This window comes from Echinops telfairi, unplaced genomic scaffold (genome assembly GCF_000313985.2).
Source record: "Echinops telfairi isolate 266 unplaced genomic scaffold, ASM31398v2 ScPeMD7_7424;HRSCAF=8462, whole genome shotgun sequence".
NCBI lineage: Eukaryota > Metazoa > Chordata > Mammalia > Afrosoricida > Tenrecidae > Echinops > Echinops telfairi.
The window spans coordinates 46,549,870-46,571,154 of NW_022111324.1; the positions used below are offsets into that span (position 1 = coordinate 46,549,870).

Genomic DNA, 21,285 nt, shown 5'->3' on the forward strand with positions numbered 1-21,285 from the left:
TCAGCTGAGTATAGGTAGAAATGAACACAAAGCCTACTTGAAGGAGTTAAGAGAGAGCTGACTCAGGCCAGATGCCAAATCAGCTCTTTTGAAGACGTCAGATCTGAGCAGGTGATGTAGAAAATCAGGACATGGCTCAAAAACATGAATAAGGATGAATCTTAGATCAAAGCCCACCGTTGCACTAGACCCTGTGGGCCCTTTGAACCAAACAGCGGATAAAAATGACATGGCATGTAGACAGAATACTTTTTAAAACTTAAGAAAAAGTATTTCTTAAATAGCTGCTGAACCACTGTATCCCATTGGATATGGTGAGTACTTCATAAATATGCAAATAAGGTTAAAGAAACAAAAATGTTAAGTGTTTTTATTATGTAGAAGTTTAAAAAAAAAGTGTCCTATCAAATAACAGTGGAAGTATATTTGAATATGACTGACTAATGCAGTGCTCTGATAAAGGAATTTAACTTAGTATCTTAGTAATTTGGTTATTATGACTAGATGGGAATTTGCTTCAAAACAGCAGTAGGGACATGAAAGAAATTGAAAGGAACTCGCAAAGATCAAAGCAAGAATATGTTTTAAACCATAGAACTGGGCATGATAGTATTCTACAGAAAGAAGTAGAAACCTAGGAAAACCACATGTGTAAAGGCTGCAGTGTGTATGATTAATCAGAAGACCCAGAAGTCGGGCACCTGAGTAATTCTTGCTTATCTGTCTCTCTAGTTACTGTGACCAGCTGAAAGTCTCAGAGAGTACCCACGTGCTTCAGCCCTTCCTCCCCAGCATCCTTGACGGCCTAATCCACCTAGCAGCCCAGTTCAGCTCAGAGGTCCTCAACCTGGTGATGGAAACGCTGTGCATCGTCTGCACAGTTGACCCAGAATTCACAGCAAGCATGGAAAGCAAGATCTGCCCCTTCACTATCGCCATTTTCCTGAAGTACAGTAACGGTATGCTATAGGGAAGGTGTGTTGATGGGGGTCCCAAAGAAAAGATGCTGATCAGTAAAAGTGATCCCAAGTCTGAGGATCTTAGATATCATAAGCAAAGAACATGACTTTTCATTAGGAAAGAGTTATGTTCTTTCCTATATATTGATATAGGAATAATAAAAAGAATAGCTATTCCGGTGACACTGCCTAATAAGGACTAGAAGAGAAAGATAATGAATAAAAAGCTACAAAGGGGAGAGCTCATTTGGAATTTTGGTGCTAGAGAATTGAGCAACTAAATCAGAAGCTTCTTAGGAGAAAAGCATAGGCAGTAGTTTAAGGAGCTCCGGTGCCATGGTGGTTAAGTGCTCACCTACTAACCAGAGAGCCAGAGGTTCAAACTCACTGGCTGTGCAGCAGAAGAAAAGACCTGGAAATCTGTTTCCGTAGAGATCACAGCCTTAGAGACCTTATGGGACAGCTCTGCTCTTTCTTATAAAGTCATTATGAGGTGGCATTGGAAGTAGAATTTAGAAAAAATGAGAGTGAAGAAAGACATATGTAGAGGTTTATGAACAAAGGTGTTCAAGTGTTTGATATAACTGTTTACTCAAACATTGCTCTAAAAGTGAAAATTTAGAGAGAATAAAGAGAATCACTTATTATATCCATGAACTAGATTTAAATAATTTTAGGCAGCCATTAAAATCAAAGTTTAAAAGAATAATTAAATTACATTACATTACAATTAAGAAAAAGACCATTTTCCATAAATGCATAGAACGTGATCCGAAAAATTGGGTTTTGAGTTTAGAAAAGGCATATGTATGTTCTAGATCCTTATGTAAGAAAACGTTAAACTCATTGCCGTCAAGTCAATGCTGGCTCATCGTGACCCTGCAGGAAGTGGTAGAACTGCCCCCATGAGTTCCAGGAGTTGAAAGTGCACTCCTTGGGATCGAAGCCTGACGTGTACGCACTACACCGCCATGGCTTCATATTATCGTAGGTACCAGCAATCAGGTCGGTCTGACTGTCAGCAGACCTGTGCACAACAGCACAGCACACTACCACATCCTGTCCTGCGCCAGCCAGCCTCACGATTGTTGCTGTGTTTCGGTCTGTTGTAGCCCCTATATCGGTCCATCTCCTTGAAGGGCTTTCTCTCTCTCTCTCTTTTTTTTTTGCTGGCCCTCTCCCAAGCATGATGTCCTTTGGCAGGGACTGGTCATTCATAGCATGTCCAAAACCGGTGAGAGGAAGTCTCATCATACTGAATACTAAGGAGCATTCTAGCTGTGCTTCTTCCAAGGCAGGTTTGTCTGTTCTTCTTGCAGTCCATGGTGCTTTCAGTGTTGTTTGCCGGCATCATCATTCAAATACTCGCATGATTCTTGAGTCTTACTTATGTATTATCCGGCTTCCTCATACATATCAGGCAATTGAAAATACCTTGGGCTAAGTCAGGCACACCTCAGTCCTCTAAATAACATCTTTGTTTTTTTAACAAACTACTGGAGTGGGCATCAAAATGTTTATCTCAAAGGGGTGGGATTTATTTGTGGTAGGGGGTGGTGGTGGTGTTTGTTACTTAGATTTTTTTCTCCCCTTTAATACTTTTCTGTAATTTGCATATGTTTTCAATTCTTTACAATTAGAAGATATATTAAGGTTCTTTTTGTTTTTTTTAAGAAGAAACTCTGACATTGAAATTCAGAAACATAGAGGAAGGGATTGTTTATATATCATTCTAAACATGTTATAAGATTTGCTTTTCACTTGGGTGAGCTTTCCACATCATACTCATAGGCATATCTCAATTTCTTTAACCCTTAACATATACCATAACGTTTTTTTTTAGATCATTTTATTGGGGTTCTTACAACTCTTGTTACATCAATTCTGTCTGACATATTAGTACATATATTCCATTGTACTTTCTTAGACATTTAATTTCCATTGAGCCCTTGGGATCAGCTCCTCTTTTTTTCCCCTCCCTCCCCCCACCCTCGTGGGCCCTTGATTGATTATAGATTGTTAATTATTTTTCAGATCTCACACCGACGCTATCTCCCTTCCCCTCTGGTTTCTGCATATACCATGACTTTCTCATCCTTTATTTATCCAATCTCTTAATGGGCATGTAAATTATTCTTAATTTTTACCTGTTATAAACAGTGCTGCAGTTACATGTCTTCTTGCATGCTGCACATATTGCTATAGGCTAGATAGAGGAAGACATTTTCCTTACACAACCATGCTTCAAGCTGAAGTTCCATTCTTCTAAAGACTTTTCCATTTGCCTTGGAAATAGCTTTGGGAGTGTTCTTGTCTGTCATGGCTACTCCCTAGGAGATCTATGTAACTGAAATTTACCGTTTGGGGTGTTTTGAAACTCCTGTCTTTAATGGAGCATCTGTGGCACTTCCGTTTTTTCCATTTGGTTTCATAGTTAACCGAGGTTTCACACGAGTCAGAAAAAAAGCCATCTATAATGTGATGAGTAGCTATTGATGCCTGGCCCCTGCCTTCACACAACCATGCATGCTGTGCCTCCCGGAGAGCCAGCATCTTCTCAGGTTATTCATGTGATCTCAGTGGGACCCAGGTATATGATTCACAGTCAGCAGAAGCTGTCACCTTAGGATTGGGGCCCTCAAGCGCAAAGCAGGTGCCGATGATTGGGTGAGGGATTCTATTGCCTTGTCCGCTTCAGATCCTGTCGTCGCCTCGCTGGCTCAGGACATCTTCAAGGAGTTGTCGCAGACTGAAGCCTGTCAGGGCCCCATGCAGATGAGGCTGATTCCCACACTGGTCAGCATCATGCAGGCCCCCGCAGACAAGATCCCTGCGGGGCTCTGTGCGGTGAGTGGCTCCAAGGACTCCAACGTTCATGGAGCGGTTTTTCTGATTCTGGGTGATTCTCTGAGACTAAGAAAATCACTGCGCTTAGGCCAGAGCTGTCCTCGGTGAATTGTGCCTGGTTACCTTACCACCATGTAACATGTCCCCTGGCCACCCGATCTTGGTGTGCCCCTCACCTCATGGCTATTCCTGGCCTTCTCTTGCAGCAGCTCACCTTTCATTAGTCAGCTTTCTGTGAGCGTGTACCTAGTAAGGATCTAGTTTGGCCACTCCCCTGTGCTGACCCTTTCTTTGCTCCCCCAGACAGCCATTGATATCCTGACGACAGTGGTGCGGAATACCAAGCCGCCCCTTTCCCAGCTCCTCATCTGCCAGGCGTTCCCTGCCGTGGCACAGTGCACTCTTCACACAGATGACAACGCCACCATGCAGGTACCTGAGCTGCGGTGACCCCCAGGAGGGAAGCCTGCTCCCCTGCCCATTAGTCTGAGAAAGAAGCCTGATGGGGCTCCGTCCGAGCATAGTTACCCCAAGTGCCCAGAAGGGGCTAGACGGCGGGAGCCAGACACCTTGCTCAGCTGCATGTGCTTTTAAAGCAGAGTCAGTCATTCCAGACTGTTCCTCCAATTAGTACAACGCACAGAGTGAGGTGTCTGGGAAAGGGGGGAGGGGGGCGAGTTGGCTATTTTTCAGGTCTTTGTTACTGTATATACTTGAGTATAAGCTGAGTTTTTCGGAACATTTTTAATGCCGTTTTTGTGGTAAAATTAGGTACCTCAGCTGATACCCGGGTCGGCTTATACTCGAGTATATACGGTACTCTGCTTGGCTATCTAGAGATTGGCATGTTGCTAGTGGCAGTCAGTCAGCTGGGCAGTCTCGAGGTACAGGCCCTTAGTGTACACCGTCTCTGTCTTTATCCCATGAAGGATAAAGGTCACTCTCAGAATGTCAAAGAGTCCTTTGAGATGAGGAGTGTGCATTCTGAGGTCACTAGGAAAGGGGTGCCATATTCACAATATATGTATGGACAATGAACTCTTGGCCTTAGTGGCATGAGCCTCCTACAGGTCCTGGGGGCTCACTATTCTTGTTAGTTGTAGATCTGCAAGGATAGCATTTGCCCTTACAGACTAGCGGTGGGGTGGGGGCGAGTCTCTCGGCATCCATCTCCAGTTATTGATCCTGCTTCCCCGGCCACTCCCGCTTGTGTCCCCAGAATGGTGGAGAGTGCCTACGGGCCTATGTGTCAGTGACTCTGGAGCAGGTAGCCCAGTGGCACGACGAGCAGGGCCACAGTGGGCTGTGGTACGTGATGCAAGTGGTGAGCCAGCTCCTGGACCCCCGCACCTCCGAGTTCACTGCGGCTTTTGTGGGCCGCCTGGTCTCCACCCTTATCTCCAAGGCCGGGCGAGAGCTGGGGGACAACCTGGACCAAATCCTTCGTGCCATCCTCAGTAAGATGCAGCAGGCAGAGACGCTCAGTGTCATGCAGGTAAGCCATTCCTGGAAGCCAGGTTTTCCCTCCCTCTGGGTGACAGAGGTTACAGGAAGTCAGCATATTAATCCAGAGTGATTGTTCCCCTCTTACTGTTTTGGTCACAGTGAAGTCCGGTGGGATCGGCTCTGGCCCAGGAGGCATTGACAAGGAAATCTCTGGGTGCCCTGCCCTGGGTGTGGCCCGTCAGAGCACAGGGTGTTAGCAAAGTGACTGGCCCTACTCCCTCAGGTCCCTGCATCTGGGAAATGGGTTGGCTTCCTGAAGCACACGTCCTCTGTGTTCTCTCCTAGTCTCTGATCATGGTGTTTGCTCACCTGGTGCACACTCAGCTGGAGCCGCTCCTAGAGTTCCTGTGCAGCCTCCCGGGACCTACTGGCAAGCCTGCCCTGGAGTTTGTGATGGCTGAGTGGACCAGCCGACAGCATCTCTTCTACGGACAGTATGAAGGCAAAGTCAGGTAGGGCTTCAGCTTTCTCTGGCGTCCTGGCGTTACTTAGCTGACTTTGTTTTTTCCTTTTCCTTTCCTCTTGCTCCCATTTTTTTGTTGCCATATCAAGCTGCCACTGCGTTCTCTTTCTCAGTCTCTGTCTCTCTCTCTTGTTTGCGTGTCTATTTGAATAGCTGCCATTTGGAAATCCCCAATAGACCATATATTATTTCTAAATCTCTGCCGACCGCAGACTCTCCCTCTATACACTTCACCCAGCCAGGCCCTGCTCATAGCTTCTTCCCTTTATTAAACGCAGGCGTCCTTTCGCTCCTGAACTTTTACCTTGCTGGTTCTTATCACCCAGGGCACCTCCGAGGACAGCCGCTGAGCGTTTACCTAGTCTAGCTTTGGTCAGGAACACAGTTCTAAGTTTCCCATCCCCATTGACAAAACTTGACTCCCTCCCTTCCTTCCTGGCGGGAAAACTGATCTCCACATTATATAACTTGAGCAATGTAACTGCTATCACTAAATGTTCTGCCAGGGGGAGAATGGCAAAATAACCAATAGAGAGCTGAGTGGAATTTCACAACAGCAGCCTGGAGAAAAGAGAAAACGTGCATTTGGTGATACTGCTTAGGTATAACCAAATGCCTCATGGGATTAGATTCCTTGGTTTAAAGGTGTAGGTTAAGTCTTCATGGGCCTATCCAGGCCATTTGCCTAAGGTTTTAGAGCTTCTCCTGTACCTTCTAGTTTGATGAGTGTGTCTGGGGGGGTTAAAGGCTTGTGAGTAGCCACCTAAGATTTAGCTACCCAGCAGTCACCTGGAGCAGTAGAACAAGGACACCCAGGGGTCGTGGGTGGAACTGGGCTGCAAGTCTGATGCCTGCCTCTTCTGCCACAAGACCAGAAAAGCTGGGTGGTGCCAGCAACCACTACTGAGCATTCTGATTAGGGACCCAATAGGTGGATTCTGATGAAAAGGCAGAAAAGTTTGGAAATCAGACTGACTTTGGTCCTTAAAGAAGGGAGGAGCCCCAGGACATTGTCCTGAAATCGTCTTTCAACCTTGAGTGGGAACAGCCTATAGTCACCTTTAAATGGCTGTTTGGCTCAATTAACCTTGGACTTGAATGGTTTCACTCTTTTGAAGAATTATCTCGCAGAGACCAGATTGAAAAATGTACCCGTAATGCACAGCTGAGAGCCCTAAGGGAGAGGGAAGACGGTTAATGGTGCTTAGAGAATTGAGCTCCTTTAAAAAAAAAAGACATACACATCCAAGGGTGAAAAACAACATAAACATGGTGAAGGGAGACAGGGGATGGTGTAAAGTATGAAAATAATAATAGTTTATAATTGATCGGGGATTCATAATGGTGGTGAGGGGGAGGGGAAAAAGAGAAGCTGATACCAAGGGCTCAAGTAGAAAGGAAATGTTTTGAAAATGATGATGGCAACATATATACAAATGTGCTTGATACATTTGGTGTATGGATTGTTACAAGAGCTTAAGTGCCCAAAAAAAGTGCACGGGGGTGGGGGGTGGTGTTGGGTTAAAACTAAAAAAGAGCTGTAAGTGCCTTCAATAAAATAATTTATTTTTAAAAAAAAGACCTATTAGCGCATGGGTTTGGATTTATGGCAGGCCCAGCCCCATGGGCCTCTCACTGTGTCTCATGCATGCCAGAGCACACTGTAGCCCTGGACCATTTCCGTGCCTCCTAGCCCATAGGCTTCTGGCACTGAAGCAGGTTGCACAGTGTAGGGGGGGGTCTGGCCTGGCGGAGACCTATTAGACCATCCTTGTGAACACTAGTCTCACTTTCGGTTAACCTCGCTTAGTCAGCTGAGAACAGTGTGGTTACCATCAAAGAGCAGAGGGTCTCGGACACAGTGCTTCCTCCCTTGGCGTGACGCCACGTGGTGTCTGATGGGCTTTTCTGTCCCCCTGACCAGTTCCGTGGCACTGTGTAAGCTGCTCCAGCACGGCATCAACGCAGACGACAAGCGGCTGCAGGACATCCGAGTGAAGGGCGAGGAGATCTACAACATGGACGAGGGCATCCGCACCCGCTCCAAGTCGGCCAAAAGTGGGTGCTGTTGCCTTCCCTCCAGGCGTCTCTGGGGGGGTAAAGGCACCTCGGGTGGAAGGCAGGGGTGCACCAGCATTTTAAACAGCGTTGTTAGTGGTGGGCTTGACGAAGCAGTCACAGCTGTAAGTGAACAATGGGTCAGAATACAGTTCTCTCCTGGTGCTGAAGCACGGCTCCCTAGCTTCCAGCTGCATTCTGGAGCGTGCCGCGCCTTTCAGCATGTCTGTTACTGGCTTTCCTTGGTCTGTGACTCCAGTCATTTACAGATAGTGCAGAGCTTCTCCCTCGTAACTGGGTTCATCATTACCAAGAGAGATCTATCGTGTTCCATATAGCTACGCGATTTCAGAGCTTTCTCACTGGTAAAAACTCACCATTAATTCCTGAGCTCCCTTCTCTGTCCTCACTTCTCAGCTTCCAGAGTGCCAGATGAAGTTACTCAGCTTTAACACATTCTTTGGTGGCCAGTGTCCCAGGGAGGCTGGGGGGTCTGAGGGGCGGTACACAGTGGTAGCTGAGTGACAACTCTTGAGGGGTGGGGCTGGGGGCACTATCAAACATGAGCCCACTTGCCAGCTGACTTGAAGCTTTTCCTCTCCTTACAGACCCTGAGCGCTGGACAAATATTCCTTTGCTGGTCAAAATCCTCAAGCTGATCATCAACGAGCTCTCGAACGTCATGGAGGCCAACGCAGCTCGCCAGGCTACTCCTGCAGAGTGGAATCAGGGTACACCCAGGCCCTTCTTCTCAGGCCCCTCCAACTGGCAGATCAAGTTGCAAGGTTTCAAGTCACCAGTTGGCACGAGCGGAAATAGGAAGCACCTCTTCTGCCTCCTGAGGCCTCCCTCACAGAGCCTGAGCTAGAGGGCATCCCGGAGAGGGACACTCTCCCTCTCTCGGTCTGGTCCATGCCAAGAGCTTCTCAGCCATTTTATCTCCTGTGACCGTCCCAGAACCCTCTGGACCTCCATTCAAACCTCCTGAGAGGTGTGGGCCATTGCTAGTTCTCCCCTGGGGCGGTGCAGGCTGAAGGACAGGAACCCTGGGGCCCCTTCTCTTCTAGCATGTTTGGCTGTAGAGAGGGAAGATGGTGAGTATACTTCCACGGCTTTTCCTTCCCAAGTAGAAGACTCCAATGATATGTGGGAGGATCAGGAGGAGGAGGATGACGACGAAGAGGAAGACGGCTTAGCTGGCCAGCTCTTATCCGACATTCTTGCAACAAGTAAATACGGTAAGCAATTTGAAAGGTGGACACTTGGGGGAAATACCTGTTCTCTGCACACTGGTGCCAAGATTGGGGTGCCGGAGAAAGGGGAGGGACCAGGCCTATAAGCTGCATCCCCTGAGCTCCTGACCCCTCCTTTATGTTGGCTGTGTCTAAAACAGAGGAGGATTACTACGAGGATGATGAGGAAGATGACCCTGATGCCCTGAAGGATCCTCTCTATCAGATTGATCTGCAGGTGAGGGTGTTCAGAGAAGATGTCTTCCAAGTGACGAATGTCTCAAGCCATAGCAGCAGGGGTAGAGAGTGTCATGGGATCAAATGCATTCATTGTTCATCCTAGTAACCTCGGGAGCATTCCTACCTCACTAGTGGTCAGGGGTTGTGGGTGGGCTGGAGGCTCAGTCCAGTGTCGAAACCAGCTTTGAAAGGAGCTTATGGTGTAGAAGTCCTTGGGGGAGAAGCTGTCATACCACCTTGGAACCTCTTATCTCGTTCCCTGTGGAATGTAATCCTTGGGGTATATGTCAACTAGCTCCAGATGGAGAAAACGGTCCGCTCAGGGAGCCTATCCCACCAAGTGGCAGACAAGCCTGGGCGCCCACAATACCGCCGCTCTCCCTCCCTTGCTCCAGGCCTATCTCACGGACTTCCTCTGCCAGTTTGCACAGCAGCCCTGCTACATCATGTTCTCAGGACACCTGAATGACAGCGAGAGGCGGGTTCTGCAGACCATCGGCATCTAAACTCGGAGCCTTTGTGCATTTGCTCGTCCTGCTGGCCCAGCCAGAACCATCTGCAGCCCTCACCGGCCTGGAGGTGCGCCATCTCTCAACCTAGAGGGGCTTCCTGACCACGGGCCCTTGGCCGCACCAGGCTGACCCAGACGACAACTCAGACTGAGCCCACCAGCCCAGCAAAGGCCTCCCCAAAGACATCCCATCAGAACCGTTTTCCTCCCCAGCGCTGCCCCACCTGTCTTCCCCAGTCGTCTGCTGGCGAGGCCAGAAGCGTCAGGAGCACGGGGAGCAAGCGCTGGTGACACAGGTTGAGGAGCTCAGCCACCACCCAAAGGTGGGCAGCACCAACCCGACAGCCCCTCCACGGGAGGGAGGGAGGGAGACGCGGCAGTCTGTGTCCGTGACGATCGCGGCATTGGAAACTGAGGCAGTTCCACTCTGCCCTGCAGGCCTGTGAGTCGATCTGCTCTGTGGCAGTGGCGGTCAGGAGCACAGAAAGTCGTGGCCCTTTTAATTATAAAACAGACCTTTCTACTTTCTTAGGGCACGTGACGTGCTCCGTCTGATAGGATTCCCTGGAGAGACAGTTCATGCTTTGTACCCCTGACCACTGATGCTCTGGGTTCACAGTAAGGACAAGTGGGAACAGCTACACCCTAAACCCTCCGCTCTGATCCTCCTCCCTGGCCCATCGCACAACACTACACAGCTCTCCTGTCAGAGGAAGTAGTCTTGTCTTCAACCTCATCGCATGCTATAGGCCAACTCCTCCCCCAAGCTGTTCTTAAGTAGACTGCACACACATCACACCAGACAGGTGGCCATTGGTTTTTCTGTTTTAGAAAAGGGGGGGAGGGGACCAAAAAGGTTGGAAAAAAGTCTAACTCCACCCAACTATATTTAATATACCTCTCACATATTACCACACAATCTGATCATTCAAAAGTTACTTCCCCCTCCCTCAGGAATCCTCGAAAGTGGTTCAGTTGTAGCCCTTGAATTTGGAACTTGTATTTTTCTAGGACAGTAAAGTAACCTTTACAAATGAATTCCGTCCCTACAGTGTAAGGTGTCTCAGGCACCTGTGCCTTCGGTGCTCTTCAAGAAAACAACAATGGGGGCGGGGGGGATGGCTAGTGAGACTCTACCACGTGTTGTCTAACTGCACTCACGTGACACGTGACGCGTCAAGGCCTGTCCTTGCCCTTATTCCAGCCATGCTTCCATGATAGCTCCCTCAGCTGAGAAGGTCCATCTTGTGGGTTTGGAGTGAATGAAGACCTTTAAGGAAAGGACCCCAGCTTCCCCCTCTGTAGTCCCCACAGCTGGCTCCCACTGTAGACCCACAGATTTCTTGAGGTTTACAGTCTCACAGAAGGAACTTGGGGAAAATGAAGATGTCGTCTGAGAAGGTTCCCTGTTAGGATATCGAAGCAGTGTTAGGGACCGGCGTTGTATGCCTATGGGTAGTTTTAGAACATAACTTGGCGCCACTAGGTGTCCCTGGTGTTCAGCCCCCAAGCCAAAGTGGGAGGTGTATTGTCCCATGACCTTGCACCGCCTGTGAAAGTGTGTGCTCAGCACAGAGTGTGCCTGTATAAGGGGAGTGACAGCAGGCCTGGAAGAATGTCCCTCAGGCATCAACCTTGGGGACCTCGAGGCAGTACCATTTGGGTGGATTGCTAGCTAGAGTATCGGGCTGGTTCACGAGGTGGAGTAGCCTCTGATGGTGGCAGAAAAGTTATCCTGTGCCAGCAGCATTGGCGTACCAGCATGGGGAGGGTTAAGGCCCTCAGGCAGATTAATGATGTGGGCCTCTTGTGGACCTGCTAGTTAGAAAAATAGCCCATCTCATGCCAAAATGGTTCTCAGCCCCCTGGCAGAGATCCTTTCCGTTTTCCTTGGCATGATTTTTTGACGGAGCCCTGAAGGCGAGGGCTCCAGTGTCACTCAGGTTAAAGGGTGGCAGCCCTCCCCCCAAAGACTCCCACGGTGGATGAAAGTGGAGGGTCTTGGGTCCCTTACCTCACTGTGGCAGGCAATCCTGTTTCCAGGTCACACACCTTTGTAACAGGAATGCAGAGCAGATAGTGTCCAAACGAGGAAAAGAGTTCAGTGTTAAAAAGTGGAGAAAAATCAGTGGCTTGAGGCCAGGGGTGTTGACGGAAAGTTGAGCCATTTTGTGTCGGCAGGGCTAACTGATGAAAGGCCTTTGGGACACCGCTTTGCTCTGACACATGGGGTCTCCGTGGGTCAGAATCTCAACAGCTTCGTGCATGTGTGTGTGTGGTGGGGGGGGGCTGTTAGAAGGAGTTGGCATTTGAGACAAGGGAGGCAGGAATAACAGCACTCACTCTGAGATGCTCGTCTCGCCCTGGTGGATGGCAGGCAGCTGGGGACACGGAGAGGATGTCCCCCAGGAATTTGCTGATCTTAGAGACTGAAGGGAACAGAAACCAGAAGATGGACACAGAAATCCACAGACGGAGCTATAAGTCACAAACCTACAATTGGCATAGACTGGGAAGTGGGAGTCCACAGCAAGCAGATCATTCCAAGCAAGAAGGGTTTTGAAAAGGGTGATGGGTCACTGGAATTCATAGATGTCCATCTTGCACACAGGGACAAATGAGACCAAACTTGCTTCATAGTCTCTAGTTTTGTTACTAACAAGTCACAGACTGAGGAAATGCTCTGGACATCATAGCGCTACAGGAATGGGTAGCTGGCCTGGGAGCTTCTGTTTCTATGTTGGTAGCCTCATGAGGCTGGGAGCCACAAGTTTTAAAGTGCACAATCAGCTGCTCCCAGGGGGAAGGATAACTGCCACAGAGTTAACCACAGGCCAGGTCTGCCCGCCCCACAAGGAGCTGTAAGTCTGTCTGCTCACCGTGGCAGTGAGTATGGTTTGGGTTTGCCCTGGGACTGGTACAGCCCATTGTTGGGGGTGATTGCTGGCAATGTGCCCCGGGCTCTGTTCTTGGGTCTCTCCTTTGATATTAATGACAGATGAGGTCTTTAATGCTCCACTTGATCCAAAAAGAATGTACGTGTTTACAAAAGAAATACTTGGTAAGGGAGGAATTCTGGTTGAATTGTTAAATAACAGGAGACCCCCTGGGAAGACTGATAATTCAAGATCAGACAATTCCACAAACTATAAAAACGGGCACCCTCAATATGGAGTTGCTTCCGTTGATGAAGACTACTGAGTGTGTGCCAGCAGTAAGTAGTTGTTGCACCAGGCACTCTTCCTGGCTCTCCAGAAAGCCCAGCTGGTTTGGGGCTGCGGTGGCATCACAGGGGTGTAGGGCATCAGAGGTGCACTATACCCAGCAGAAGTCCTAGGAAGTGGGGAGGTCTGGTTAGTGCTCACCTCTGAACCTTGAGAAAAATCGGTGTGGAGAGACTGAATTGTGGAGGGAAGGGAACCAGAATACACCATGTACAGGAAGCAGGACACCGCTTTGGAATAGACATTGTGCCATAAAAGGGGTTAGTGACAGCTGTCGACCTGACTCAGAGACCCCGTCTTTGTCAAAGAACTGCACTGTGGGTTTGGTTTTTACCACCTCTTTTCTGTATATTCTTATTTTCTCACTGGATCGAAGGCTGGACACTGGCATTCAGGGTGCCACCTCTTTCTCTTTGGGCTCTTGGGGAAGGCCCTTGGCTCCTCAGTCTCTTACTGAACTCCTTGGGGACCTTGTGGCTTGGGTCCCATATCCCATCTGTGTCCACTTAATTTCCTATTTTGTTCAAAATTTGACGCAGGACATACCCTATGCCAATCATGGCTTGCTAGCATAACACAACACAACCCATTCACAAATGAGATTAGCCCCCTAGGCAAAGGGGTTAGGGTCTACCACACGTTTTAGGAGACAGTTTAATCCGTGACATGAACGCAGACCAGGGAAAACACTGAAAGAAGCAGACCAAACAATGGAGCGGGTTCGAGGGCGCTTACAGACCAGGAATTGTCCCCAGGGTTCGCGATGCCTGGTTTGGGTTCGGGAGTGGATCACTGGCCTTTCTCCAAGGTACTTGGGCTGGGCTTGCAACTCTGGTCAGCAGCTGAGCGTATTCTGCCATGGGCACCCCCAGACACTCCAGCTGGGAGAACAGTGAGAAGAAGGGCCACACTGAGGAGGTGACCCTTGAAATAGCAGATTAAAGAGCACATAGTGAATGCCAGTGACTCCCCAAAACTTAAGTCAACTCATTTAGACCACCAAGTAGCCCTCAAAAGTGATTCTGTATGTGCACGGAGCTATTCCCTACCACCTGTCATGGTAGGCGCCTTCCAGTCACATGAGCCGGCACTGTTGACACCATGTCCCTGTTTTGCCTCCCCTATTTCTAGCAGGGTGGAGCCCTGGTGGTGGTGTGATTATGCAGTGGCCTGCTAATAGAGAGGCTAGCGGTTCAAAAAACACATGCTCTTCAGGAGAAAGACTAGGCTTTCTACTCCCATAAGGAGTAGAAACCCACAGGGCCAGTTCTCTGTTCTACAGGGTCGCCATGCGTCAGAATTGCTGGCGGTGCGTTTGATTTGAGTTTTATTTCTAGCAGGAGAAAGAAGAGACTCTGTTCCTTTATTCTTTCACTCACGGCCATCGGTCCGTCCCAACTCCCGACCCTGTGGGCTGCCAAGACCAACGCTGTAGAGGGGTAGGAAGTCTCCTCTGTCTCCCCCTTTGATCCATGGGAACCCTTTGTAGGGTCACTATGAGTCGGACTAGACTAGATGGGGATGAGTTTGGTTTGGAGTTCGAATTTCCTGTCTAGACAGATGCGGGTGGGCTAGGACTTTGCCGTGGAGAAGACAAAAAAGCAGGAGAGCTCCTTGGGAGACCACTCAATTTTTAAACATGTATGTGACATGGTCAGGTTGATGAAGCCTGGCAGCAGTTCCGGGGGGCAACAGGAGAGGGGACTTGGTGACTGAGAGGGATTGGCCTCATTTCTCTCCCTAAATGGGAGCACCCAAGCAGAGAGGAGGCATTGCAATCATTGGAGTCCTATCGTGGGGAGGCCCTCTTCCTACAGGTCTTGGAGCCATGACTGGATCGAGGTCCCAGTAGCAAAGCAGCCAAAGGCCATCTGTTACTAAAACGCCGATATGTGTGCTCCGTTGCTCCGTCTGGAGGGCGGTGCAGGCTAACTTCAGTCATCTTCACAAGGACCCTCGCATGCCAGTGCTCGACGAGGAGGATCGGGCTGCCGTTGGGGTCCTAACATTGCAGACCACGCTAGGTTGTTTGGACTTCTAGCATATGTCCTGCAGGAAGAACGAAGAGCCGCTGTCCTGACCAGAGGCCCAGACAAGCTGGAAAGCGGGAAGCCAGCACAGGAGGCTTGTCCTCGCCACGCCCGGTTTCCTCATCCGGAAAATGAGAATTAATACCTCACAGGCTTATAGATAAGAAGCGAGGAGGACTTATTTAAAGCGCCTCAAATGGTGAACAGTGTGCCTCCACTCCACCCCCACAGCTGGGAGCTAAGTTTGGCTCCCTCTCCTTGACTCACTGGATTACACAGTTTCACAGATGCAGCTGCTAAATTAGGGGCTTGGTGAGCCCTTGGGAGGACAGCTCTGCGGACGCGCTGCGGTTCTGCCGTGGGGAGCAGAGGATCGAGGCAAACAGTGGCCAGTGCTCCACCTGATGGGTCTCTGCGTTTTCTCTGTGGGACATTATGAATTATTGATGTGTTCATTTGCTTTCCTTAGATTGGTTTTCCCCCTCCAAGAACAGACCCAAATTCTTTGGATTTCCTTGCCTTCCCTTCCTCAGGGTAGAAAGCAAGACTGCCTCAGGGCAGCTGGGCTTTTGGTTGCTGCAGGGAAAGCTTGGATGAACTGAGATCCTGCCTGGGGTTCTGGGGAAGTTGAAAGGGGGCTCAACTAGTAGGGAGCAGAATTGTACAAGGCCTGCAGTGATGCGGACAACCCCCCACAGCCTGGAAGAGGCTGTGAGGGCAATGACAACGTGGAGTCCAGGCTGGGCGTGGGGGGCTGGGCCTGCACACCGAGGTACCCTGCGAAAGGCTTGATCAGTGGGGCCCAGGTAGGCAGAGGCCTGGAGTGCCCACCCCAGTGCATTTCAATCCCAGAAACTCCTTGATCCTGGAAGGGGAAGCAAACTATAACAACGGGCTAGATTCCCCACCAGCTGACATAGAGGCCTGTGTCCGACTCCGTTTGTAAGAAACGTAGCATTTCTTCCACTCCTGGTTTTGTGTGTAGGCCTGATGCCATACCTCCTCAGCTGCCAGGGAACTGCCTTTCCAATTCAGTGATATGTGGTAACTCCTGAGCCAGAGCACGGTGGGGGGCGGGGCTCCCCCAGGCAGGCCCCCCCCAGGCACTGCCTGTGGCCTGTTCCACCCTGACCACCTTGTCCCATTAGATAGGGAGAGACAGCCAGGGGCCTCTGTCAGTTCTGATGAGGGATCCCTGTGGATCGGAGTTTTCCCAAACCATGATCCACTTCATGTCGAGAGCTCAAAGACCACACAGATTTGGTTTCTCCCAAGTTTGCCAAGCCAGTAAGGGGCAGGATAGGATTTGTGTCTATATAGCATATATACTCGAGTATAAGCCAACCCGAATATCAGCCAAGGCCCCAAATTTTACCTCAAAAACTGCATTAAAAATGTGCTTTTACATGAATTTGTATGGTAATAGTTAAAAGTGTGAACTCAAGAGCCAGACTGCCTGGGTTTGACCCTCAGCACTGCCAGTTTCCAGCTGGCTAGTCTTGAGCAAATGCTCTGGGTTTTCTAGGCCCCGTTTTCTAATCCACGCAGCAGGTAACACTAGGATCTGTTTCGTGAAGTGGTTATGAGGATTAAGTAAGTCAGTACAACAAAGCACATCACAGTGCCTTCTGTCAAGTAATCAGTGACGTAGTATTCAGCTAATCTCCATCTAATGTAGTTCTTACCAACTAAACCTACCCTTGGAACGCTGGTCTCTCTGCAAGAAAGACCCTGGGTCTCTCCAGCCCCCAGCTATGCAGATGGTTGACAAGACTAGTGTGGGACGCACCTCGGGGAACAAGACCAGCTGGGGGCCACGGTTTCCAAAGCAGGCCAGAGAGGGAGAGGTAGTGGTGCCTAGACGAGCTGTAAACAGCCTTCCTGCTCCCTTACCCTCAAGGCCCAAAATAACACTTGTCCGCCCGGCTGGCAGAGCTGCAGACTGAGCAAGGTGCCATTTAAAGATAACCTGGCCCTCCCCTGCCTGCCCCACTGGCTGGGCTGGACTCTGGCAGCCAGTGGCTTCCATGGCGCCCACAGCCCTCAGTGTTCTGAGTAGAAGGCTGCTCTCAGATGTCAGCCTGGCTACCCTGGGCTGCTGGCCGCTGAGACTGCCCTGAGCACTCTGCACACTAGAAGCCTGGTATTCCTAGAGCTAAACAATCCTATAAAGATGTGCCCAGAAATCCCTGTGGGGAAGCAGGCTCCTTGAATCTTGTGTCTGAGCCCCAGTGTCCCTGACCCTCCTCCTCAGATCTCTCAGAGTTACAAACAGACCTACATTTACAACAAAATGACAGCGAGCCCCAGAACACCTTTCTGATTTAGGGGAGAGGTGGTTTACCCTGGGACACAGCACCCAGGTTCCTTCAATCCCCAACATGATCAAGTTCTTAGAGCTCTGGGCCATGCCACCCCTGCTGTGGCATGCCAGGAGGAACCTCACTATCCACAGCTCCCTAGCCAAGGGGTGATGAGATTGATTACCTCTGACCATGAGGGAGGGAATGTGTATTACCTGTTTGCAGGAGCCAGACAGGGAAAGCAGAGGGCTGCCCAGAAGGCTTTCCTGTGTGACGCTCCTCCCATATCTTGGAATAGCTTGACTCACACCACAAGGTGAGTTGGGTGCAACTGGAGAAGGAGAGGGGCCAGAGTCTCAGGGATCAGGCTCCAAGGCCCAGGCTTGGGAAGGTCAGAGAGGGCCTCAGGAAAGCCCAGACCCTGCTGTCTCCAATGCACCTGCACACTGAGGTGTCTTAACAGTGCCCTCCTCCCACAGCCCTGGTCCCATCCCCCCCTTTGGGTCAGCTTCCACTGGAGTTACCCTTAGCTTTCCTCCAGGTGCAGACGCCTGCTACGATAAGGGCAGGGTGGGACGCTACCCTGAGGACATGCACCTTGTGCCAGGTACAGCACTAGGCCTGGTGGAGCAGCAGAACCTGGGCCTTGATAACAAGACCCAATTTCGAATCCCTGCTGTGTGCACCTCAGTCTCCAAACTAGGACAACTCCTGGTACTGTTAGGAAGGCTATGTGACATCGCAAAGATAATGCCCCAATAGAGTGCTTGGGTCACCTTTAAGGGTCAGAGTGACAGTTTTCACAAATGGTCCTCATTCATATTAGAGGGAGGGCTCTACCACTTGCCAGCCTTGCTGTTTGCTGTTAGGTGCCACCTAGTTGGTTCCAACTCAGTACAACGGGTACAACGGAACAAAGCACTGCCTGATTCTGCGCTGCCCTCTGGGTCCTTCTTGTGCCCGTGCCCATCGTAGGTACCGTGTCAGTCCATCTCCCTAAGGGCCGCCCTCTTTTTCACTGCCCCCTCCTTTCCCAAGCACAATGCCCTTCTCCAGGACTGATCTCTTGACAACATGTCCCAAGTGTGTAAGACGAGGTCTCACCATCTTTGCCTTTTAAGAAGTATTCTGGCTCTACTGCTTTCCAGACAGACTTGTTTGTTCTTTTGGAAGCCCATGGTACTTTCAGTATTCTTTGCCAGACCATAATTCAAACATCAGTTCTTCTTTGGTCTCCAACTTTCACATGCAGACAAAGCAATTGAAAATACCATGGTTGGGCCAGGCACACCTTAGTCCTCAGAGTAACATTTTTGCCTTTCAACATGCAATGCATCCTTTGATCGCGTGACTGCTGCTTCCATGAGTACTGACAGTGGGTCCAAGCCGGACGAAATCCTTAACAACTTCAATCTTTTCTCCATTTATCATGGTGCTATCTTTTGGTCTAGTTGTGAGGATTTTGGTCTTTTTTTTAAACACTGAGTCATAATCCATACTGAAGGTTACAGTCCCTGATCATCAGCAAGAGCTTTAAGTTCTCACTTTCAGCAAGCAAGGTTGTGTCAGCTGCATATCACAGGTGTTTAATAAGCCTTTCTCTAGTCCTGATGCCACGTTCTTCATATAATGCAGCTTCTGATGATTTGCTCGGCATACAAATGGAATAAATATGATGAAAGGATACGACCACGAAGCACGCCTTTCCCAATTTTAAGCCCTGCGTATGACCTTGTTCTGTTGGCTCAACTGCCTCTTGATCTATGTAGTTTCCACATGACACCATCGGGTGCCCTGGAATTCTTCTCTGGCCTATGCATAGTTTATTCTCCATGCAGTTTGGATACTTTTGCATAATCAATAAAACACAAACATGTTTCTGGTGGTATTCTTTGCTTTCAGCCAAGATTCATCAGACATCAGCAATGATGTTCCGTGTTCTGTGTCCTCCTGAATCTGACCTGGGCCCCGGAAAGCTGTCGGTGCACTGCTGCAGCCGTTGCTGGATGATCATCAGCAACATTTTACTTGAATGTGATATTAAAGATAGTCTTCTCTAATCATTCTGTCGGATCACCTTTTTTTGGAATGGGTACAAACCTGGATCTCATCCAGTCAGTGGGCCAAGTTGCTGTCTTCCAGATGTGTTGGCATCGACGAGTGAGTGCTTCACCAGCTTGTTGAAGCATTTCGATTGGCAGTCTCTCAATTCCTGGAGCCTTGTTCTTGACTAGTGCTTTCAGTGCAGCTTGGACATCTTTCAGTATCATTGGTTCTTGCTTATATGCTACCTTCTGAAGTGGTGGAATGTCAACTAGCTCTTTTGGTAAAGTGACTCCGTGTATTCTTTCCAACTTCTTTTGATGCTTCCTGCATCATTCAGTATTTTTCCCATTGTAGCTTTCAGTATTGCTACTCAAGGCATGACTTTTTCTGTAGTTCTTTCAGTTTAAGGCATGTTGAGCATGATCTAACTCTAGGTCTCTGCCCATTTCATCATATTTTATTTTGTCTTCTCAAACTGCCCTTTGAAATGTTCTGTTCGGCTCCTTGACTTCATCCTTTTTGCTTTAGCTACTCTACAATTAAGAGCAGTTGTCAGTCTTTTCTGACATCCACCTCGATCTTTTCTTTCTTTCCCATCTTTTTCATGACATTTTGCTCTCCTCATGAATGATACTCTCCATGCCCTCCCACAGCCTATCAGGTCTTCTCTCATCAGGGCTCCGTGCAGCACATCTGCTCGTTAGATGTTGAAATTCAGGTGGGATAGACTCAAGGTTGTATTTTGACTCTCGTGGACTTGTTTTCATTTCCTTCAGCTTACACCTGAGCTTAAATGTGAGCAATTGATCGTCTGTTCCATAGCCAGCCCTTGGCCTGTTTTAGCTGCTAATATTAAGCTGCTCCATCGTGTCTTCCCACAAACATGGTCAGTTTGATACCTGTGGGTTCCATCTGGGGAAGTCTGTGTGTATAGTCCCCTTTTGTGTTGTTGAAAAAAAGTATTTACTATGAACAAATAGTTGATTTTGCAAAATTCTATCATGGTCTCCAACTTCATTTCTAGCATCAAGGAAGACCATCTTTTCCAACTGCTGTACCTCCCTTTGGTTCCAGTCACTGATCATTGTCAGTTCATCTCGACTGCATGGTTGATCAATTTCAGGCTGAAGCTGTTGGTAGAATTCTTCAGTTCTTCAGTGCTGTAGCGGTCGGTACATCCATTTGAATAATAGTTGTATTGTTGGCTTCCCTTGAATGCAGATAGATAAAGTCCTATCACAGAGCATTGTACTTCAAGATAAATCTTTAAATGTCCTTTTTGGACAATGAATGCACCATTCATCTTAATTATGGCATTCTCAGCATAGTAAACCATATGATTATCTGATACAAAATGGCCGATACCAGTCCATTTAGCTAACATCTAGGATATCAATCTTTATGCATTCCATTTCATTTTTGACGACATCCAATTTTCCTATATTCATACTTCATACATTCCAAATTTCAATTATTAGTAGACTTTTGCTGCTATTCTCATTTTGAGTCATGCCCATCAGCAAATGAAGGTCCTAAAACAACCCATCAGACCACCAGCAACTTCCTGGGGCAGGAACTTGCCTGCTCCTTACATGGGTGAGCGAGAGCCTGCAAGGGCCCAAGATGGGTCACTTCTCCTTTGGCTGCCCTCCTCTAACATATTTAGATTTTGCTGGGTCTTCTGTGCACTGCCCTGGTTCCCTTGGTCTTGATTTCTCTCTCACACACACACATGCACACACAAAACCCACTGTCATGGAATTGATTCTGACTCATGAGGACCCAAGACAAGAGTAGAACTGCTCTTTAGGGTTCACAAGACTAAAAATCTTTGCAGGGTCTGAGTCTCATCTTTCTCCCTCAGAG

General features: G+C 48.8%; 2 protein-coding genes and 1 non-coding gene across 3 annotated transcripts in view; all 3 read left to right on the forward strand.

The window, feature by feature from the left end:
* IPO9 (importin 9) overlaps positions 1–10,854 on the forward strand; it is a 48,700-nt gene extending 37,846 nt beyond the window's left edge. The window contains exons 15-24 of the mRNA XM_004700085.2: positions 733–959; positions 3,658–3,806; positions 4,110–4,238; positions 5,026–5,301; positions 5,598–5,764; positions 7,700–7,833; positions 8,442–8,564; positions 8,964–9,071; positions 9,227–9,303; positions 9,701–10,854. Coding sequence (XP_004700142.1) covers positions 733–959; positions 3,658–3,806; positions 4,110–4,238; positions 5,026–5,301; positions 5,598–5,764; positions 7,700–7,833; positions 8,442–8,564; positions 8,964–9,071; positions 9,227–9,303; positions 9,701–9,811 — 1,501 coding nt within the window. The 3' untranslated portion in view covers positions 9,812–10,854. The remainder of the gene's footprint in view (positions 1–732; positions 960–3,657; positions 3,807–4,109; positions 4,239–5,025; positions 5,302–5,597; positions 5,765–7,699; positions 7,834–8,441; positions 8,565–8,963; positions 9,072–9,226; positions 9,304–9,700) is intronic.
* LOC115872467 lies at positions 7,366–7,505 on the forward strand. Its single transcript, XR_004047867.1, has one exon. It is a non-coding gene; the product is annotated as a small nucleolar RNA SNORA42/SNORA80 family (small nucleolar RNA).
* A 7,110-nt stretch (positions 10,855–17,964) lies between the features above and the next one.
* The window catches only part of SHISA4 (shisa family member 4), a 9,286-nt gene continuing 5,965 nt past the window's right edge, over positions 17,965–21,285 (forward strand). The window contains exons 1-2 of the mRNA XM_004700086.2: positions 17,965–17,980; positions 20,073–20,137. Coding sequence (XP_004700143.1) covers positions 17,965–17,980; positions 20,073–20,137 — 81 coding nt within the window. The remainder of the gene's footprint in view (positions 17,981–20,072; positions 20,138–21,285) is intronic.